The sequence below is a fragment of the Orcinus orca genome, chromosome 18, assembly GCF_937001465.1.
Source record: "Orcinus orca chromosome 18, mOrcOrc1.1, whole genome shotgun sequence".
Lineage (NCBI taxonomy): Eukaryota > Metazoa > Chordata > Mammalia > Artiodactyla > Delphinidae > Orcinus > Orcinus orca.
This window is the reverse complement of record NC_064576.1, coordinates 74,429,355-74,451,085: the sequence shown is the minus strand read 5'-3', so window position 1 is coordinate 74,451,085 and position 21,731 is coordinate 74,429,355. Positions and strand designations below refer to the sequence as shown.

General features: G+C 37.1%; 1 protein-coding gene across 9 annotated transcripts in view; it reads left to right on the top strand.

Annotated features, from left to right (window-relative positions):
• Nucleotides 1-21,731, top strand: part of CDK8 (cyclin dependent kinase 8) — a 152,038-nt gene that overhangs the window by 47,301 nt on the left and 83,006 nt on the right. For all 9 annotated transcript variants that reach the window (XM_049700925.1, XM_049700924.1, XM_033409442.2 and 6 more), the window contains exons 2-4: nt 5,183-5,258; nt 16,556-16,666; nt 19,951-20,091. In XM_049700925.1, coding sequence (XP_049556882.1) covers nt 5,183-5,258; nt 16,556-16,666; nt 19,951-20,091 — 328 coding nt within the window. The remainder of the gene's footprint in view (nt 1-5,182; nt 5,259-16,555; nt 16,667-19,950; nt 20,092-21,731) is intronic.

The window sequence follows — 21,731 nt, the reverse complement described above, 5'->3', positions numbered from 1 at the left end:
CTTTGAAGTTTGTAATACGGTATTGTTGTATATAATCACTGTGCTGTGCAGTAGATCTCCGGGATTAGAGCTCCAGGATTTTTTATCTTCTTATTGCAAGTTTTACTCTTAAACAACATCTCCTCAGTCCCCCAGCCCCCAGCCCCTGGTAACCACTATTCTACTTTCTGTATTTACGAGAGACTGCACATATAAGTGATATGCATGCAGTATTTGTCCTTGTCTGTCTGACCTGTCTCACCTAGCATAATGCCTTCAAGGTCTACCCATGATCCATGTTACCACAAATGGCAGGATTTCCTTCTTTCTCGTGGCTGAATAATATTGACCCTTTTTAAGTGGCCGTTACCCATCTTCACTGGAAGCTTGTAAAATCTACTGCTTGTCTCCACTTTTCTGAAATGCCTAAATATTGTCTTGATGTGCATCTGTTTTAATTCATTTGTGATAGGAACTCACTGAACCCTTCCAGGTTTACAAATCCTGTCCTTCAGTTTGGGGAGTTTCCTTGAATTACTTTGTAAGTTTTCTTCCTCTCTTTTCTCTGTTCTTTTTTTCTGAAACTCCTAATTATTTGTGTGTTGGATTTCATGGACTGGTTCTCTAGTTCCCCTATTTTTATTTCACATTTCTCTAACTTTGTTTTATTGCTCTGTTTTCTAGGCTCTCTCTTCAGTTTATCTTCTACCCAGCCAGTTCTGCTTCCAGATGGATCTTGTCCTCTCAAGTCTCTGCTTTGGAGGATTTGGCTCTGCAAATCTAATTGGTTCTCAGCTTTCTTTGCTATCAGCTTCTTATTTGGTTTTCTTGGATCCTTGTCATCAGCTACTGTTCTACTGTTTGTCCACTTACATTCTAGTTTCCAAATTTTTATGCTATCTTCTCTCTCATTTTTCATCCTTATGGGTTTATGTCTTTAAAATTTTTTCTTTGCCATAGTCTTAGTAGGGTGTTAGGAGGGGAGTGAAATTTGATATGTGTTCAGTACTCTATTTTACCAAAACACTACTCATTTTTTTTTAACCACTCCTTTATAGCCATTTTATATTTTTGACTTCCCCTCCCATCTGTTAAAGGCAAGTGTTCATCATGGCTGCGCCCTCTTCTTTTTGGTCTTCTCACATGACACACTTTCTCTCAACTTTGTTTATTTATTTTTAAATGTGATGTTTTCTTGTCATACTCATTTGTTTTGTACACTCCTTGAAGTGAAGTATACATATTCTGCACCCTTTGGAGAGAGCTGGCATGAAAGTCCCCCTCCCACCCTACCTCTGTCTGTTTCTAAGGTAGGCAAACCTCAGGGCTGTCCATGTGTTTCCATGATTTTAAGCTGCTGCCGGTCTTTGCTGTTCTCTGAGCATGCCAGATCCTGTCTGTGCTTCTGTATTTTTATACATGCTTTTCCCACTCCCTGGGATGCCTCATATAACTACTGATTTCTTTTCCCAGCCCCTCCTTCCTTTCCTGACAAACTTCTTAAGTCTTAAGAATCTCTGCTTAAGTAGACTCTTTCTGAAGCTTTCTTTCATCTTCCTTCAACCCTTCAAGGTATAGTTAGTTGATCATTCCCTCTGTTTATGGTACTATTATATAGAGCACTGTACTGCAGTTATCACTGATACAATCTGACTACTTCGACTGGATCATGACTGAACGTAGGGAACGAATCTTTTTCCTCTCCAGGGTGCCTTTTTACAAAAAAGTGTTGTGTGCATGGCTAGAGAGATAAGTGTGCTCTGTAAACCACAAAGCACTATTATGTTATGATGGTAATTATTATTAGGTGATTTTTAAGAGGCAGTTGCATTTTTGATAATCACATCTTTTCAAAGTTTTTTTGTTCTCCCATTTTACCTTTCTTTCTGATAACTTACTTTTATAAAATATAAAACATTAACTACTTGGGATGGGGGAGAGAACTGATTGCAGATTAGAATTTTTTAGCTCATTTTGAAGACATTTTCACATGGCTGTCTTTAACAAAGAGAAAGTCCAGGGGGTGTTGTCAAGGAGGTGAGTTAGTCTCTGGTTTAATTTATTTCCTTCCCCACCGTTCTCTCTCTCTTTCCTTAGAAGGCTCAAGTCTAAGAAGTTATCCTCAACAGTAGATATAACAGAACCTGTTACACTCCTGGGTTGACCATCTGGTTAAATCAGTACCATGCACATGAACTGTCTAATCTCTAACAGATTTATTCTGATCCCAATTTCATTTTATTTTTGTGTCACCCTCTTTAATGTCTCCTTTAATTCTTTCAGAAATCATTCAGACTTGGTGAACATTAAGTACAGATATTCTTAGTGTATTTTTAACATAATGTGTGCCCATGGTGCTTTACAGGAAAGTACTTGTAAATCTGATTGTCGTAAAACAAATCTTTTTTCAGAAAAATAATGTAATTGTGATTTGTTTTTACAACTAAGGATGTGGTGTAAATATGTTATAAAAGGAAAGATAAAGTTACATAAACTTTATGGATAACTTAAAATGATAAAGTATTAAACTTACTGATTTTATAAGGAGTTACTCATCTGTTCAGTCAAACCTTAACTCCGGCTCTATCACTCTGCCCTTACTTTTAGTTGTTTTTTTTTTTTTTTTTTTTTGCAGTACGCGGGCCTCTCACTGTTGTGGTCTCTCCCGTTGCGGAGCACAGGCTCCGGATGTGCAGGCTCAGCGGCCGTGGCTCACGGGCCCAGCCGCTCCGCGGCATGTGGGATCCTCCTGGACCGGGGCACGAACCCGTATCCCCTGCATCAGCAGGCGGACTCTTAACCACTGCGCCACCAGGGAAGCCCCCTTACTTTTAGTATTTGACCTCATTTCCAACATCAGAAAAATAATGAAAGCCATCAAAATGAGAACTCCCCTGACTTTTTGCTCTGAACCAACTTCTTTGCACCGGTATCTATCCTTTCCTCCCTCCTTTGTCTTCCTGTTAACAGTGGAAGACACATTTCTCCTTCTCGCTCTGAATCTAATCTCTCCCCAGCATTTCAGTCTTTGCTCTTCTCGTTTTTCCCTCTCATCTCCTTTTCTCTGGGTTCTTCCTTTCAGTACTTAACATAATCAAGCCTCTTACATCTTAAAAAAAATTCTTTAACCTTGTGTATTCCTCCAGCTGCTGCCTTATTTTATCACCTTCAAAGAATTACCTACTTTTATTGTCTCAGTTAACTTATGCCCCCTTCATTCCCCAGCCTTCTGCAGTATCTGCCAGACGTCACTGTGACTATTTTTGCCTAGTCCAGTGTCCCCTGGTGACTTGATCGTTGCTAAATTCAGTGTACACTGCTCGCTCCTCACCTCACTAGACTTCTCGGCGGCTTTGGATACTGTTTACTGTTCTGCCCTTTTTGGAAAATCCTTTTCTTACCAGTCCTGCTCTTTGGTCTCGCCTCATGTACTCTCCTGGCTTGGTTGACAGTGTGCATATGCTGACATCTTCAGCTTTCTCTTGAGCTTTAGACGTGCTCATTCAGCTTGCCATCCCCACGTAGGTGTCTCACAGGTACCAGACTCAGCCTGCGCACAGTGGAGCCATCATCCTCCTGTTCCCTTGGACCTTTTCCTCCTGCTGTGTTTCCTGTTCCGGGGGATGATGTTGTGTTGGCCTGTTCCCTGGGGCAGGAGTCATTATGTCTGACCCCATCTCCTTCCTCATTCCCAGGGTTCTGTCCTTTGTGCTGCTGGTCTGCCTTCCGTCGCTCCAGTCTGTCCCCTTGGCAGCAGCCAGCATCATCTCCCACCTGAGTAGTTTGGACACTGTGGACTTGGCTGGTCTCTCGGTTTCCTGTCTTTATTTACTGCCCCCCAACATTTAAAAGGCCGCCAAAGCAGAGGAGGATTGATATTCTCCTGTTTAAAAATTGTTAACGGAGCGTCTCCTCTTGTTCTTGGAGTATAAAAAGACTTTTATGATCTGGTTCCTAACTGTATCCCCATCCTCATCTCCCGTTGTTTAATGTATGTTCTTCAAGTGCTTTTCCCTCACCTCATGTGCCCTCACACTTTGTTCCCCTCTTAACACACACACACACACACACACACACACACACACACACACACACACAGAGCACAGTTTTCAAAGTGCGATCTGAGAAGCTCTAGGTGTCCTCAAAATCCTTTCAGAGGGTCGGCAAGGTCAACACTGTTTTCATGACAGTGCTATGTTATATGCCTTTCTTCATGCTGATTCTCACGAGTGTACAGTGGGTTTTTCTCAAAGGTGACGTGACACGTGATGATGCCATTGCTCTGGTGGATAATGGATATGTGCTTTCGTAGGTTGTGTTTTTTAAGAGTTCCCATTTTTCAATTCTAAGAGGGTTAATATTGATAGAACAAACAGAACCTCTTCAGGGTCCTCAGAGACATCTAAGAGAGTAAAAGGGTCCTGAGTCCAGAAAGTCTGAGGACTGCCATTTGGGCCTCAGTGAGATGGGATTTCCTCTGAGAAGGCTTTGCCTGGGTCTCCAGGCAAAAGAGTGACTTTTGGGTAGCTCTGCGGTTCGTACTTGCTCTGTCACAGCATTATCATATTGTCTTGTGGTGGGTTAGTTATCTCTACCGCCAGTAGCCACGGAAAGCTCCATAAAGGAAGGAATTCCCTTGTATCCCCAGGACTTAGCACAGTTCTGGAGACACAGTAAGTGCTCAGTAAACATATGTCGAGTGAATCCCTTTGAAGGTATTTGGGGATATGAACTATATAACATGTTTTAAATCATAACCATTTTGTACTTTATGAATGATGCATTCATTTCTTAATTTTTTTGACACCCCAATATCCAAATGGGCTTTAAGAGACCGTGTTTTATATATGCACGCACACACGCGCGCGCGCGCACACACACACACACACACACACACACAGGAAGTGTATACATATTAGAGCAGAAAGAACCTATTATTGGAAGTCAGGAGCTTCATTTCTGAATCTTTCTCTTCTGCAAATAACCATAGAGCCTTGGACAAGTCTTTTTATTCCTTGGAATCTAACTTTCCTCATCAAGTAATGGGATTGGAATAGATTACCTGAAGTTTCTCCCATATGAAATTATGTGATTATATGTGAAAGGTGTCGAAGTGTATGTGATTTATATTTATTTTTTATTTTATTAAAAATGCACATACATTTAGATTTATGTGTATATTAAAATAACTTTGTTTTTACAGGAAAGATGATAAAGACTATGCTTTAAAACAAATAGAAGGAACCGGGATCTCTATGTCGGCATGTAGAGAAATAGCAGTAAGTGAAGCTCTTTTTATCATCGTTACTGTCAGCTGATTTATGGGTGTCATCTATATAGGTCTCTGAACTGTATTTGTCACATACACACATTAATTGAAAGTTGAGAAATATTTTTCATATCTACTATCTATAGCAAAATATATTTGTTTTTTAAAGAGAAGTAAAGGTGGCATGTAGTTCTAGTAAAAATTTCTATGTAAATTCACGTATTTGGGGTTAAGTAAATCTCAGTTGTTTATGTAACTATATGTTTTTCCAAAAAATGTCACTAAATAGTTAAGGATCCAGTTATTATTATTTCATTGAGTGCAATAAAATTGTTTATTATGTTATATGTTAATTCATATAAAATTAATATTTCTATTTTAATAAGATGAGATTAATGTCGTTACTTATGAACTTAAAATGAGATTATTTGATTTTCATTGTATCTGTCTGTTCATTTGAATAAGTAAAATTATATACCCCCCCTTTTTGGAGGCATACCATTGCCATATGGTAATTAGAATCTCAATTTGATTCTGAAGGAAAATATTCTTCATGTTAATGCATTATTAAATAATTATTCTTACATTTAAAGTGAGTATTCTCTGAGACTTTACTTCAGCTTTTACTATTGTGAAACTATGGGTCCAAACTTGTCTTTTCTGTCTTTAATCAGAATATTCTAGAATATATATTGTAATAATCTTTACTTTTATTGCTTTCAGCCCTCTGTCTACACAGATATAGGCTGTTGCGACCTGGAGGTATTAATTTAAATAATATTACTCTTTTAACAGATTCTATACCACTGGGTTTTCAACTAAGTCATTTATTGTGTATCATGTTGACAGGAACTAGACCAAGAAGAAGTAAACATAGAACACGTAGAGCAAGTCAGGATCCCTGGCCTTAAGCGTTTGCACACTGATGAGGAAAGGCTTATAATTCTTCTAATAATAGGAATGGTGTGCCGAGCACTGTGGTAGCAGGGAATAGAGAATGGGAAAAGGGTATATGTATCTAAACTAGAGAATCAAGGAAGGTTTCAGATTTTGGAGGACACGTAAGAATTACCTCGATGAGGGAAGAATAGGAATGAGATGGAGGGCATTCTTCACGAAAGGTATGCTGTATTGGAAATTATATTTCATTTCATTGATAAAATTCTTATACTCTTGTATCTTGAGGCAAGATATCTGTACATTAACTGTCAGTTCTGCAGTCGCTTTTAAAGAATTAAAATCTGTTGAACTATGGTCAGTGATGTTGGGCATCATGATAGGGATGACCTTTAGAGGGGCAGGGAGGAACCAGAGGGGAGACAAGAGGGAGCTTTCAGGGTGCTATTCTGTTTCTTGGTTTTGCTTTGGGTCTGGTCATGTGGGTTTCACATGTGAAAACTCACTGAGCTGTTCATGTGCTTTCCTCTGTCTTTATTATTCTTCAGCAAAAAGTTTTAACATCAAACAAAACTCCATTCATTTCAGGAACAGACATTCTTAGCTTTTTATCTATTTTGATAACTGTAAATGCAGTTAAGCACAATAAGGAGTATGAAAGCTTATTTTTAACGTACTTGATTGTGGTTCTTCAACCTAAGGTGAGCAGAAATTTTTAATTTTGATGAAGTCTCATTTACTAGTGTTTTCCTTTTATGACTATTGTTTTCTGTGTCTGGCTGAAGAAATCTTTATCTACTCACTAATTGTGAAGATGTTTCCCTTTGTTTTCTTCTAAAGCCTTACAATTTTAGCTTTACTTCTAAGTCTATGATCTGTTCACTTCATTTCTGTTTGTAGTCTGATGTAATGTTTGAGCATCTCCTCCCCTCACCCCATGTGAATGTACAATTGTAGCATCATTTTTTGAAAAGATTCTTTCCCATTGAATTCCTTTGGCATCTTTGTAAACAATTAAATGACTGTAAGTGTTGGACTATTTCTGGGCTCTATTCTGTTCCATTGATCGCTTTGTCTATCCTCAGCCAATACCAGATAACTCTACTTTACATACAGCAAGACTTGAAGTGAAGTGGTATAATGCCACCAGCTTTATTTTTTGTTGCAGGATTGTTTGGGCTATTTTAGGTCCTTTGCATTAGCATGTACATTGTTGAATTGGCTAGTAATTTTTATTTCTAAAAAATGCCTGCTAACATTATGGTTTGCATCAATTCAGGGAGAATTGAATCTTAATAATATTGAAACTTCTAAGCCATGAAAGTATGTGTTTCTTTCATGGCTTAGAAAGACATACTTTTCCATTTTTTAAGGTTTTTAAAAAATTTCTCCCAACAATGTTTATAGTTTTTTAGTGTGGAGGCTTTACACACTTGTTAAATTCATTCCTAAGGATTTTATGTTTTCTGACATTATTATACATGGGATTATTTTTAAAATTTTGTTTTCCACTTGTTTGCTTCTGTATTTGCTTCTGTATTCAGAATTGATTTTTTAAAAATATATACATTATATTTCTAAATTCACTGGTAGGTTTGGTGATGTCTTTGGGATTTTCTACATAAGTAATTGTGTCATCTATGAATAGGAATAGTCTTACTTCTTTCTCTCTTTATGCTTTTGATTTTTTTCTTTTGCATTGGCTAGAGCCTCTCAGAAGATGTTGAATGGTGGTGAGAGCAGGCATCTTACTTGTTCCCAGTCTTGGGGGAAAGTGTTTTCAGTGTTTCACCATCAAGTTAAATGCTAGCTATAAGTTTTTTATAGATACCATCAGTCAGGCTTAGGAAGTTCCCTTCTATTTTTTGTAAATGGTAATGAATTTTATCAAATGCTTTTTTTCTACATGTCCTGAAATGACTATATAGTTCTTCTCTTATTCTGTTATATTGGTAGACTACATTGATTAATTTTCTAACATTTACCCAGTTTTGCAGTTTTGCAATAATCCCTGCTTGGTTATATATCACTTGATTTGATTTACTAATGTGTTGCTGAGGAGTTTTAGGTCTTTTGAAGAACGTTAGCCTGTGATTATTGTGCTTGTAATGTTTTTGTCTTTGGTATCGAAGTTGTGCTGTCCTCACGGAACAAGTTAGGCAGCCTTTCTTCATCCTCTGCATTCTGACAGAGTTTCTGTATGGCTGCAGTTATTCTTCCTTGAATGTTGGACAGAATTCACCGACCAATATTATTTCCCTAATAGATATAGCGCTCTTCACATTTAATATTTGGTCTTGTGTATGATAAGTCCTATTTTTTATGTAATTTGTTCATTTTGTTTGTTACTGAATTTATTGGCACAAAGTTGCTAATAATATTCTTATTATCTTTTCACAAATGTGGCTCCTATAGTGGTGTCCCTGTTTCATTGTGGACTTGTGTTCTCTGTCTATACCATTGATTTTTGCTCTTATCTTTATTATTTCTTCTACTTACTTTTAGCCTGCATTTCTTTTTTATCTTCTTCTTCTTTTTTAAAATATTTATTTATTTATTTAGACTGCACCAGGTCTTAGTGGCGGCACGTGGGATCTTCGCTGTGGCATGCTTAGCTGCGGCATGCAGACTCTTAGTTGCGGCATGCGGACTTCTTAGTTGTGGCATGCGTACTTCTCAGATGTGGCATGGACTCTTAGTTGCGGCATGAATGTGGGATCTAGTTCCTTGGCCAGGGATCGAACCCAGGCCCCCTGCATTGGGAGCGTGGATTCTTACCCGCTGGACCACCAGGGAAGTCCCTCTTTTTTATCTTCTTAAGGTGGACCGTTAGGTCATTGATTTTTAAAAACAGTTCTTTTCTAATATAAGCAATTAAAACTATAAATTTGCCTCCAAGTAGTGTTTTACTTGCATTCCACAAATTTTGTCACATTGTATTATTATTATCATTTAGTACAAAATAATTTCCATTTTCTTTGTATTTTTTTTCTTTTATTCATGGATTATTTAGAAATATATTGTTTAATTTTTAAATATGTGAGGCTTTCCAGATAATTTATTGTTGTCAACTACTAATTTTTTTCTGTTGCAGTCAGAGAAAAGAGACTATATTTTAGCAATATATACTGAAATATTTATAGATGAAATCATATGTCTGAAATTCACTTCAAAATAATTCAGGGTGGGGTGGGAGGAGCGGATATGAATATCGATAAAATGAGAGAGGCTGTGAGTGGATGATGATACATGGGGGTGGTTCTATTTTACTATTCTATTTACTTTTGAAAATTTTTCTATAATAAAAATTCAAAAGGAAAAAGGATCCCATCTGTCTGACAAGTCTTCTCAGACCTCACATTTATTATGGAAGTCCATTGTCTGAGAAGTCTGGTTTCCCCACCAGTCACCTCCATTATTCTCTTACGATCTACACCCAGTTTGTTCCTTTCATAGCATTTATTACAGATTATAATTACAAGGAGTTTCTTTTTATTTTTTGTTAACTTATTTTCTGTTTGTGGTCCTACCTCTGCCTGACTGGAATGCATTTCTTCACCAGTGTGTGCTAGCTCTCACGCATAGTCTTTTGTTTAGTAAATAATTGTAAAAGGGAGGGAAGAAGGAAAGAACTCCGAGACTTTCTACTGAAGTGAAGAGCTTTGCATGTCTTCATCCTCACTGTATTCTAAGAGGCCTGCTCTGTATTTCCAGAGCTTCCTGTGAGTCATGATCCCTTTAGCTTAGTGGTGTTCAGAACTCTTCAGTGGGCTCTCGGTGTACCAAGGGGCTGCCTTGTAGTTCAGCTGCTGTTAAAGCTCACATCTGCTTTAACCTAGGCACCTCAGGTTTTTTAAATTTTTCTTTAATTAATTTGCAAGAATTCAATTGAAGAAAAGTTTCCACAGCTTAAAAAAAAACAAATAATTTTGGAATAATTTTACTGATGCTTTTATAGTAATTTCAACTCAACTCTCATACTTAGGGCATACATTTAGAATTTATTATTTTTGCTATATTGTAAAATTTTAATATTAGAAATCAATGTTATTTTGAGAATATTAGAGGTTTTCTTACCTATTTCTCACTCACCATGTAAGTGGTATTTATTGACAAGATAGTTTTAAATGCTATTTATTTTTTATTTGTACTTTTAGAGTTCAGATTAAGGGTGATATTGTGTGGCATTAATTAGAATGAATTAAGTTTATGACGAATGATGTTTTAAAACATTTGTATTTTTACCAGTGATCTTAGTACTCAGGAAATTATAGGATTTTATTCCCAGTAGAATTAGGAAAACTTAGGTGGTTTCTGTGATGAAACCATTGTATAAATTTATTTAAACCTTTTTCCGTTAAACATTTTTGGACATAAAATTTTCAAAAAGGCAAAAACATCTTATACAGTGCCAAGAAGAGGCATCTGCAGCCCATGGGCTCTGTGTGGGGTGCTGAAGCCCATCAGGTATGAAAACTGCTCGCCACCCCCAGTGTCGGAGCACCCGCCTCACGGGGTTCCATGGAGCACTTAAGACCCTTTCCGGGTTACCTGAGCTCCCATTCTGGCTTTACCACTCAACTGGCTTGTAGGACCCAAAGCAGGTGATGTAATTTCCCCGTGTTGTAGTTTCCTCTTTGTACAATGAGAATAATAGTTATCTCATAGGGTTTTAGTGTGTGAGGAGCGTAGGTCACTTCTGGGACACAGTAAACTCTGGGTGCACGTTAGTTCCTCAGTCAATGCCAGTTAGCACTGCTGCAGCCACAGCACGCGAACTGCCTGCTCACTTGAACTTGTCTGCTGCCAGAGGACTTCAGCGGAAGGTCTCAGCACATTTTATATCCCGGCACCTAGTGCAGCATCTGCCGCAGGGCCTGGCATGTGGCAGGCATTAGCTCTGCTAAATGTAGCCCAGCTTCCTGGTCTTTTGGAAGTGCTTCAGTGTAAATATTTACTTAGAGGCATTTCGCCACTGAGACTCTCAGCTCCATCTCCAATCCCGCAGAGACCCATCTCCCAGCATAGCGTGTTGTACTTACTCAGTAGTAATAGCTATTTACTGTACTAGTTTGCCAAGGCTGCCATAACAAAATACTGCAGACTGGGTGGCTTAAACAACAGGAACTTATTTTCTTACTGTTGGAGGCTGTTGATCCAAGATCAGGGTGCCTGCAGAGTTGTTTCTTGTGAGGCCTCTCTCCTTGGTTTGCAAGTGGCCACCCTCTTGTGGCCTCTTCATGTGGTCATCTCTCTGTGCGTCTAATCTCCTTTTCTTGTAAGCTCACCATTCAGATTGGATTAGGGCTCATCCTACTGACCTGTTTTTAACTTAATTGCCTCTTTAAAGGCCTTATCTCCAAATAGAATCATTCTGAAGTTCCGGGGGTTAGGGCTTCAACACAAGAATTTTGGGAGGACAGCCCATAACACTTACCATTACTTACTACCATAGTAATAGCACTTACTATTAAAATCATTGCCCTCAAAGACTTAATATTTGACTAATCAGATTTTTTAAAAATAAAAGTGGATTGATTTTTTGATGAAAGCATTGATCTTAGCCCACAGTTTAGAAGCCAAAGGGTGTGTTGTATGATGCCCTTTAGTTGGTGTATTTTCTTTATTCGTGAACTCAGTTATTCATGTCTTTACCAGGTATTTAATGAGCACGTACCAGGCAGTGTGCTAGAAACTAGCAGTACGGTGCTGAGCTAGACACAGTGCCTACCATTGTCCAGTTCATAACCTAGTATATATTTAAAATATCTGTGTCTCTGGATGATAAGCATTACTCCCCCTGGGTGTTAGGTCTTGGGACGTGTTGTTGTTAGACCAAATTACTGGCTCTGTATTTTAGAAATTAATTAATTTTGAAAGCATTTGAATCCTGATTCTAGCCACTACCTAGGAATGTGACCTTGAGCAAATTATTTAATCCCCTTACACCACCATTTCCTCTTTGTAAAGTAAGAGTATAAATATTTCATAGGGTAATTCCTGATTAAGTGAGATGGCGCATGTTGTATGCTTAGCCCCATACTTGGCGCCTAGGAAGAGCTTAATAAAATGGTTGCTGCTGTTTCCTTTTTAATACAAGAGCTAAACCTCATCTTGGAGGTGAGATGGAGGTGACATCTAAGAATAGCTTTATATGTAGGTTTCTAATCATTGGAGAGAGCTTTTGCCAAAGCTTTGGAGTTTGTTATAATTTCTACCCTGCTGATTTCCAGAAAGGATTTGAAATAGCTGCCCAGCTGAGAAGTGTGTTCCAGTTGTGAGGTAATGGAGAAAACCCTGACCCAGAACTGACGTGCACTTAGGGCCAGGTCCACTCTTCCAGCCAGCTGGCTGAGCTTGGGCGACCCTGAAGTCCAGGCTTTCCCGTATCACATTCTTTGCCTTGTTTATTAATTAGCAAATGGTCAGTTTTAGATATTGACCTTAAGTTTCTGAGAACTTGTGTATATCTCTGGAGTTTCATAAGTTGTAAATTATATTCTAAAAGCAGAAATATATAACTTGAATTTAATCTTGCTCCTGAATAAAATAACCATCACTTTCCAGAGAGTAATCATTAATATAAATGACTTAATATATAGTCCATTCATAGTCTTTCCTTTGCTGAATTCATTTCAGAGCCCCTAATATATTGTTAACATTACATTTACCTTGATACTTGTTTTGGTGAAGAGTGTTCTTAGAAAAGGTACTGAAGTCCTAAGTTCTAAAACCTTGACTTTCTTACATGTCTGTCATGTATTTGGAACACATTTGCAAGGCACTAAGTCAGTTCTAACTGATAGAGACAGAATATCAGGCTTCATGAGAAGTTTTTTCTTGTCATTGTTGCTGTTGTATTTGTTTTTGCATGGTGGGGTGGGAATGCTTTTTAACTTACGGATCATTAGTGCCACTTGGGTTATTAAATGGAGATAAAATAAGGAGATGAAAGATTTTAAATAGAAGAATGTCTTTCTAGGAGATGAGAAAGGTTAATAAACCCATGCAAATGTGTTCTACTTGCAAGTTTCTGTCTGTATAAGCTCTTTATTATTTCGTGAAAAGTTTACAAAATTTTATTCAACTTTCCTTTGTAATTTATAGAAAAAATAGGTACTGTATCTCACAGAGTTACAGATCTTAGTTCTTATCTGATATTTGGTGGCGATGAATTTTGTATTTTCTATTGTTGCTGTTACAGTTGTCCCTTTGCATCCATGGATTCAACCAACCATGGATAGGAAATATTGGGGGGGGATTTCCAGAACGTTCCAAAAAGCAAAATTTGAATTTACCATGCTCCAGCAACTAATTACATAGCATTTACATTGTAATAGATATTATAAGTAATCTGAAGATGATTTAAAGTATAAGGGACTTGAGCATTGGGGGATTTTGGTACCCTCCTAGGGCAGGGTGGGGTTGAGGGGTGATCCTGGAATCAGTCCCCCTCAAATATTGAGGGACGACTGTAGATAGTTTTTTAAAATAATTACAAGCTACAGATTTGTTTTAAGTTTAATTGTTTTGTGATGTCAAAACATAGGCAACTAGTAGAATGGGAGAAAATATTTGTAAATCATATATCTGCTAAGGGATTAATATCTAGACTATGTAAAGAATTACAACTCAATAGCAACAACAAAAAACCCAATTCAAAAATAGGCAGAGAGGGTTTCTCTGGTGGCACAGTGGTTAAGAATCCACACAGTCTGAGCCCTGGTCCGGGAAGATCCCACACGCCGCGTGCAACTAAGCCCATGAGCCACAACTACTGAGCCTATACTCTAGAGCCCGCATATTAGATATTAGGCAGGAGACTTGAATAGACAACTTCTCCAAAGAAGATATACCTGTAAGCACATGAAAAGATGCTTATCATTAGTCATTAGGGAATTGCATATCAAAAGCACAGCAAGATACCACATCATACCTATTAGGATGTGACTATTACAAAAAGAAAATTTAAAAAGGTAAATAAAAGTTGGTGAGGGTGTGGAGAAATTGGAATTCGCATGCACTGCTGAGGGGAATGTAAATGGTAGAACTGCTGTGAAAACCAGTTTGGTGGTTCCTCAAAAAGTTAAACATAGAATTATCATATGATCTAGCAATTCCACTCCTAGGTATTTACCCAGAGAATTGAAAGCAGGGCCTCGGGTACCTGTACACCAATGTTCATAGCAGCATTATTCACAGTAGCCAAAACGAGGAAACAACCAGTGTCCATTAGCTGATGAATGAATAAACAAAATGTGGTATATAAATGGAATGGAATGTATTGGGTTGGCCTAAGAGTTTGTTCAGTTTTCCCGTAAGACAGCTCTAGTAACACTGAGTTGTCTTTAACTTCATTAGAATCAATTTTGTTAGATTGTATTGTGACAGCTGTCATATTAGTGTGCATTTAAAAAAAAACATCAAAATTGGTGAGTTTTTGTGTAGCCTTTTAATATTGAAGATGGAAGAAAAAAGCAACATTTTTGGCACATTATGCTTTATCATTTCAAGAAAGGTAAAAACACAACTGAAACGAAGAAAAGATTTGTGCAGTGTATGGAGAAGGTTCTGTGACTGATTGAGCGTGTCAAAAGTGGTTTGTGAAGTTTTGTGCTGGAGGTTTCTTTCTGGACAATGCTCCACAGTCGGGTAGACCAGTTGAAGTTGATAGCGGCCAAATCGAGAACTTAATTGAGAACAATCAACGTTACATCACTTGGGAGATAGCTGACATACTCAAAATATCCAAATCAAGCGTTGAAAATCATTTGCACCAGCTTGGTTGTGTGAATCGCTTTGATGTTTGGGTTCCGCATAAGTTAAAGAGAATAAAACCTTCTTGAAGGTATTTCTGCATACGATTCTCTACTCACATGTAGTGAAAACGTTCCATTTTTAAAACGAATGGTGACGGGTGATTAAAAGTGGATACTGGGGCTTCCCTGGTGGCGCAGTGGTTGAGAGTCCGCCTGCCGATGCGGGGGACACGGGTTCGTGCCCCGGTCCGGGAAGATCCCATGTGCCGCGGAGCGGCTGGGCCCGTGAGCCACGGCCACTGAGCCTGCGCGTCTGGAGCCTGTGCTCCACAACGGGAGGGGCCACAGCAGTGAGAGGCCCGCGTACTGCAAAAAAAAAAAAAAAAAAATGGATACTGTACAGTAATGTGGAATGCAAGAGATCGTGGGGCAAGCGAAATGAACCATCACCAACCACACCAAAGGCTGGTCTTCATCCAAAGAAGGTTGTTTATATGGTGGGATTGCAAGGTAGTCCTCTATTATGAGTTCCTTCTGGAAAACCCAACGATTAATTCCAACAAGTACTGCTCCCAGTTAGACCAACTGAAACCAGCACTTGACGAAAAGCTTCCAGAATTAGTCAACAAAATGCATGATCTTCCATCACGATAATGCAAAAACCACATGTTTCTTTGATAACCAGGCAAAAACTGTTACAGCTTAGCTGGGAAGTTCTCATTCATCCGCTGTATTCACCAGACGTTACACCTTCGGATTTCCATTTATTTCGGTCTTTACAAAATTCTCTTAATGGAAAAAATTTCCATTCCCTGGAAGACTGTAAAAGGTACCTGGAACAGTTCTTTGCTCAAAAAGATAAAAAGTTTTGGGAAGATGGAATTATGAAGTTGCCTGAAAAATGGCAGAAGTAGTGGAGCAAAACGGTGAATACGTTGTTCAGTAAAGTTCTTGGTGAAATTGAAAAATGTGTCTTTAATTTATACTTAAAAGCCGAAGGAACTTTTTGGCCAACCCAATATTTGGCCATTAAAAAGCTATGAAATTCTGATGCATGCAACAACATGGATAAACCTTAAAGACGTTATGCTAAGTGAAATAAACCAGACACAAAAGGGCAAATACTGTATGATTCTACTTATATAAGGTACCTAGAATAGGCAAATTCATAGAGACAGAAAGTAGAATAGAGGTTACCAGGGGCTGAGGGGGAGAGGAAAGTGGGGAGTTATTGTTTAATGGGTACAGAGTTTCTGTTTAGGATAATGAAACAGTTCTAAAATGGATAGTGGGGACGGTTGCACAACATTGTGAGTGTACTTATGCTTCTGAATTGAAAATGGTTAAAATGGTGATTTTTTATGTTATGTATATATTTTACCATAATAAAAACATTAAAACAAAACAAAAAAAGAAACCAACTAAACAATAGCAACCATACAGACAGATTTACACAGTTATATCTTTTCAGTGTCTTTTCTCCACTGATTTTTACTCATTTTTATGGGCATCTCAAAATTGTATGGGTACTTATTAGAATTTTAGGATTGATTGCCATTAGGTTTGTATTGCCTTTGAATTACAAATGGTATGGGGTTTTTAATGCTATTTTTATGGCAAAGATTTTTAATGAATCTCCTTTGTTTTGCAGTTACTTCGAGAGCTTAAGCATCCAAATGTCATCTCTCTTCAGAAGGTGTTTCTGTCTCATGCTGATAGGAAAGTATGGCTTCTGTTTGACTACGCTGAACATGACCTCTGGGTAAGGTGAATTGTTGGTGGACATGGAGCCATGGTTTCAGTTGGGGATTAAGAGGGACTGACTGAAAACAATTTTGGGAGCTCATCTTCGTATGAGATTTACATTTTTTTTTTTTTTTTGCGGTACGTGGGCCTCTCACTGTTGTGGCCTCTCCCTTTGCGGAGCACAGGCTCCACACGCGCAGGCACAACGGCCATGGCTCATGGGCCCAGCCGCTCCGTGGCATGTGGGATTTTCCCGGACCGGGGCACGAACCCGTGTCCCCTGCATCGGCAGGTGGACTCTCAAACACTGTGCCACCAGGGAAGCCCTCAGCAGATTATTTTTGAAATAGGATTTACAGAAGCCTTAAGTAACTATAAAATTTACTCCTTTATTAAATATAACAGCTACATTTTTTAAAAAAAACCTGAAAGGCCATCTTGGGGATAAGATTAATGATATATATAGATGAAAATCTATAATAGGATAGCCCAAATAATTTTGAAACATACAAAACTTATATCCTGATCAATCTTGGGTGAAGAACATGTTAACACAGATTTCAGTTTAAAAAACAAAACAAGTAAACAAAACCCAGTATTACGTCAAGTTAATTCATTAGCAACTACTTCAGTACTGTGAGATATATTTTTCTGATATTTACTAAGTAATAAGGTCTTTAAATATTTCACTGTGTTTTGCATCCTATCTGTATTTACTAAATTAGCGTGACTGTGCATTTATTGAGCTAAATAAAAGAGAAAACATGCAAGGGATTATAGTATCCTGGCTCAATTTCAAAATCTTCAAAATAATTTATTCTTTCATTCAGCTGTAGTTCGTAAATGCAAATACAAAATTTTGAAATAAAACTAGCACAAATCCTAGTAAAACTGTTTAAAAGTAAATTCACCTTCTGAAAATAGTTAAATAGTTTTAAACTCTTTTGCTAATTTCCAGAAGTATCCTCATTTACATAATTTTAACTTTAACAGACTTCAGAAACTGAAACTTATTTTGGTGTCATATGCTTTCAGATTTAGAAAAAAAAGTTTTCATACTGTTTGTAGATTCCTGTTTTCCATGACTAAATGTGGTTTGATTCAAATTATTTTTGTAAGTTGTCTGGAAAGAACTGTTTTCAAACAGAAAATAGACACATGAAATTTTCTCTCTGTTTTATGAAACTATTGTCCAGGGTTCATACTGGTTGTAAATATTTTTTTCTTGTTGGCTTCTGTTCTTTTAAAAGAGATCTAATCAAATTAGGATTCTGTTAATAAAAATTCATTACATCAGGGTGGCCAGTATTGAATTGAACATTCATCATACTGAAATCTAACACAAAATCAAATTATATAATCCAAATTTATGAGAAAATATCCAGGCTGGTTTGTAAAGGCGATTTGTAATAAAACATAGTTGAGCATAGGAGATCGCATTGTATTCACTATGGTTTCTCACAAACTGGTATGTAATATTTAATTTTATATGTAGGTATAATTATGCTTTCACAAATTATACTGCATGTAATGTTGTGCATATAGTCACCATTGGCTTTATCATCATCTTATTAATACTCATTTAAGCCAAATAAGTACTTTAAATGCTCATTTTAATAAAAACCAAATGGTGATTCAATTTTATTAAAACCTATTCTTTATCCATTTTATTTTCTTATTTTAATTTGGATATTGAAATGAATTAGATGGGGTAAGGCAGCAGAGGGTAAGAAAACAGTTGCAGTAAAAAGATCATTTAAAAAAATCACTTAGGTGTTGGTGAAATCTTATGGTATACATATTGCATATTTGTTATATTGCCCTGGAATAAAAATGAAGGTAAAAAATTCTCTTACTGTAGTTTTTTGTAGTTATAAAATATTGGTTAAAAAGTAATATGTAATACCCTAATGAGAATATAACTAAAGAAGTGGTATATGGCATCAGTTGGTTATCTTACCTCCCTAAATATTTGTTCCTTTCATTCTTACTCTGGCAGGTTTTAATTTTTTTAATGTATTTTAATCTTCTTTTTTTTTAAGCTCTGAGGGCCACTGGTTCTTCTTAAGGTGAACAGACTTGATTGTCACATCATTTCTTAGGATAGGTGACAAACAGTCTAGATTATTAAGAGTTATTGTAGCTCTGTTTTGTTTGCCTTTTCTTAAATACTTTAAAAAAATTACTGAGAAGGAAGTTAACATAATGTAATGCTGCTACGAAAGCATAGATTAATCATACTACATATGTACTGACTGATACCCCTTACCTTCTGAAATAAACCTTTGCTTTTTATTTTTTCTTTGGAAGATAAAACTCCTTCACTCATTAGTCATTAGTTATTTCTTACCCATTTTCTACCTCTATATCATAAGAAAGTAGAAATGAAAAGGTTAATGTATAATATTAAATATCTCACTCCTCAATTATTTTTATTAAGTTCAAGAATACGCCTGATATTCCCTCACAAATACTGGTCAGGAGTCTGCTCTTGCGCATGTTAGACACAGGCATGTGCACAGTGGTGCACACAGCAGAGTTGGCTGCAGCTGACTTGTAGATTTTCTTGCAGTTTAAGAGAACTTTAATTAAAATGAAACCTGTCAAGAGTTTGAAACATTGTATCTTGTTTCTGTTGAGGTACATTTATTTGTAAAATGATTTTTCTGTTTATAAAGTGGTATTGTGTTTACCGGATGTCCACTAACATTATATTGATACCTAGAAACCTTTGATGGATGTTACAAGGCTGTTTTTTTTCCTCGTCTGAAGAAGCTTTCATATTTCTAATTATGTCCAGTGTGAATTGGTCATTTACGTGTTATTCCTTTGTGCTTGGGTGTACTTAATTGAAATATTTTCCCATTTGCTTTCTTTATAACTCATGTATTGTAAATAGGTACCACATCTATGCTATGTCAACCAGCCAGAACTCTATCTGTTCTTTTTTTTTTTCATTTAATCACTGCAGAATAAAAAATACTCTTTTCTTGAAAATTTTCACCAGATAAACAGGGGTCAAGTAACTCTGAAAGTAATTTTTAATTATACTTTAAAAATAAAATCACATTACTTCTCTGTTGTCATCATTTATTTTCTGAGACCGTATCATATGCTTAGGAAATGACATTTTAGCTCTAGTTATTTGGAAAATTTAAGGTTATTTATGTTATCCAGCAGAACGTGAAATTATATTTTCAAACCTTTGGAAATCCCTGAGTGTTTTTCTGTTAGGAAAATATTATATATCAAACTGTCTTTCCTTTTTTAAGCTTCTGGTGATATTTTTCTTTGTTTCAGCATATAATCAAGTTTCACAGAGCGTCTAAAGCAAACAAGAAGCCAGTACAGTTACCTCGGGGAATGGTGAAGTCACTATTGTATCAGATCCTAGATGGGATTCACTACCTGCATGCTAACTGGGTGTTGCACAGGGATTTGGTAAGTTGAAATATAGTTAGGTTTAAGCCAGAAAGATGCATTTGGAGTTGGATGATTTTTTAGTTGTCTCTAGATATCAGTGCTATACAGGCCTGCAAACCTTATAGAGGAAGTGGGAATGCTAGTCTCAAAACTAGCCTAGCCTTGTGCTTTTGTGTAATGCATCCTGCTTCTTGACATACGTTAAGCTGGTGCTGAAGAGGTGAAAGAGGGCACATTTGTTTTGCTAAGCTTTCGGGGTTTTCTTCAAGTCTGTAAATAACATATTGGCCTGCTTTACATTGAATATTATATGCCAGGCAAACTCTAGAAGTTGGTATGTTTATGAGTAACTTGAAAATAACCCTTTGGAGCCTACTGTATCCTAAGTTGTATATTAGAAGAGGAGCATTCATCTGCTTATTTTTAAACCCACTATGTTAGTAGCAGTCTCTCTGCCAACAGCCTTTAATAATCATGATTGAGTACATTATTGAGTGCCTTGTCATGTTAAGCTGCAATAAATTTTTACGAATTTAGAAACTTCAGAAACTGACTTTATTTTTATTTCACATGGCAGAATAGTTTATGCCCTTTTTTAAAAAAACCCATATAGCATTAAATTGGTGATTAAATGGTGCATTGTTCATTAAATCTTCATAGATTTAAATTATGTAAATCTCAAATTCCCCTTTTCCCCTTTCATATTGCGTAATGTAGTAACTCTAGTAAAGTGTGCCTTCATTTCAAACAATTATAAACACAATACTGGAAGTGATGACTTGGTCTCTAGTCACATGTGTACATTAGGAAAAAACCCGTCGCCAACTTGGAGGTGGAGCTGCTCTGCCCCTCACGCAGATATTCTTTCCAGGCTGCTCTGAATGCTCTCTGCATTCAGTCTCTGGCCTTCAGTCAGGTGTTTTAGTTTCTAGTTCTTTCATCTGTCTTCAGTAAATCTTGAAATAAGTTTAGTGGTAGTTAGTTTATCTCCAGTTGTCAAATCTAGAAACCATTTAGAGTAGGACCAATAACACATCAGAAATTTGGTTGAAATAACTTTTTCCCTTATGCAAAAAATTTTCCTTTATTTTTAATAGAATTAGGTTATTTTATTTATAAACAATGAATTTATAGAACATGAATGTGAAAAATCCTTTGTCGTGGGCTTCCCTGGTGGCGCAGTGGTTGAGAGTCCGCCTGCCGATGCAGGGGACACGGGTTCGTGCCCCGGTCCGGGAAGATCCCACATGCCGTGGAGCGGCTGGGCCCGTGAGCCATGGCTGCTGGGCCTGCGCGTCCGGAGCCTGTGCTCCGCAACAGGAGAGGCCACAGCAGTGAGAGGCCTGCGTACCACAAAAAAAAAAAAAAAAAAAAAAAATCCTTTGTCGCTCTATAAAACTGAATATAAATTTCAGCTTTTAGGGGTAGAGTGAACTTAGGGAAAAACTATTACTACTTTTGAGTTACTGACCTTTTTTATGATTCTAAAAGAATAGAATCTGGTTTTTCCCCATAGAGTTAATTATGCTACGATAACGCTACATTTTCTTTCTAATGTAAGTATTGGTCATCACTAAAATATGTATGTTCATTAGATGAATACAAACTGATTTTTAAACCAGTATTTAATTTTTATGTTAATGTATAATATACCTGAA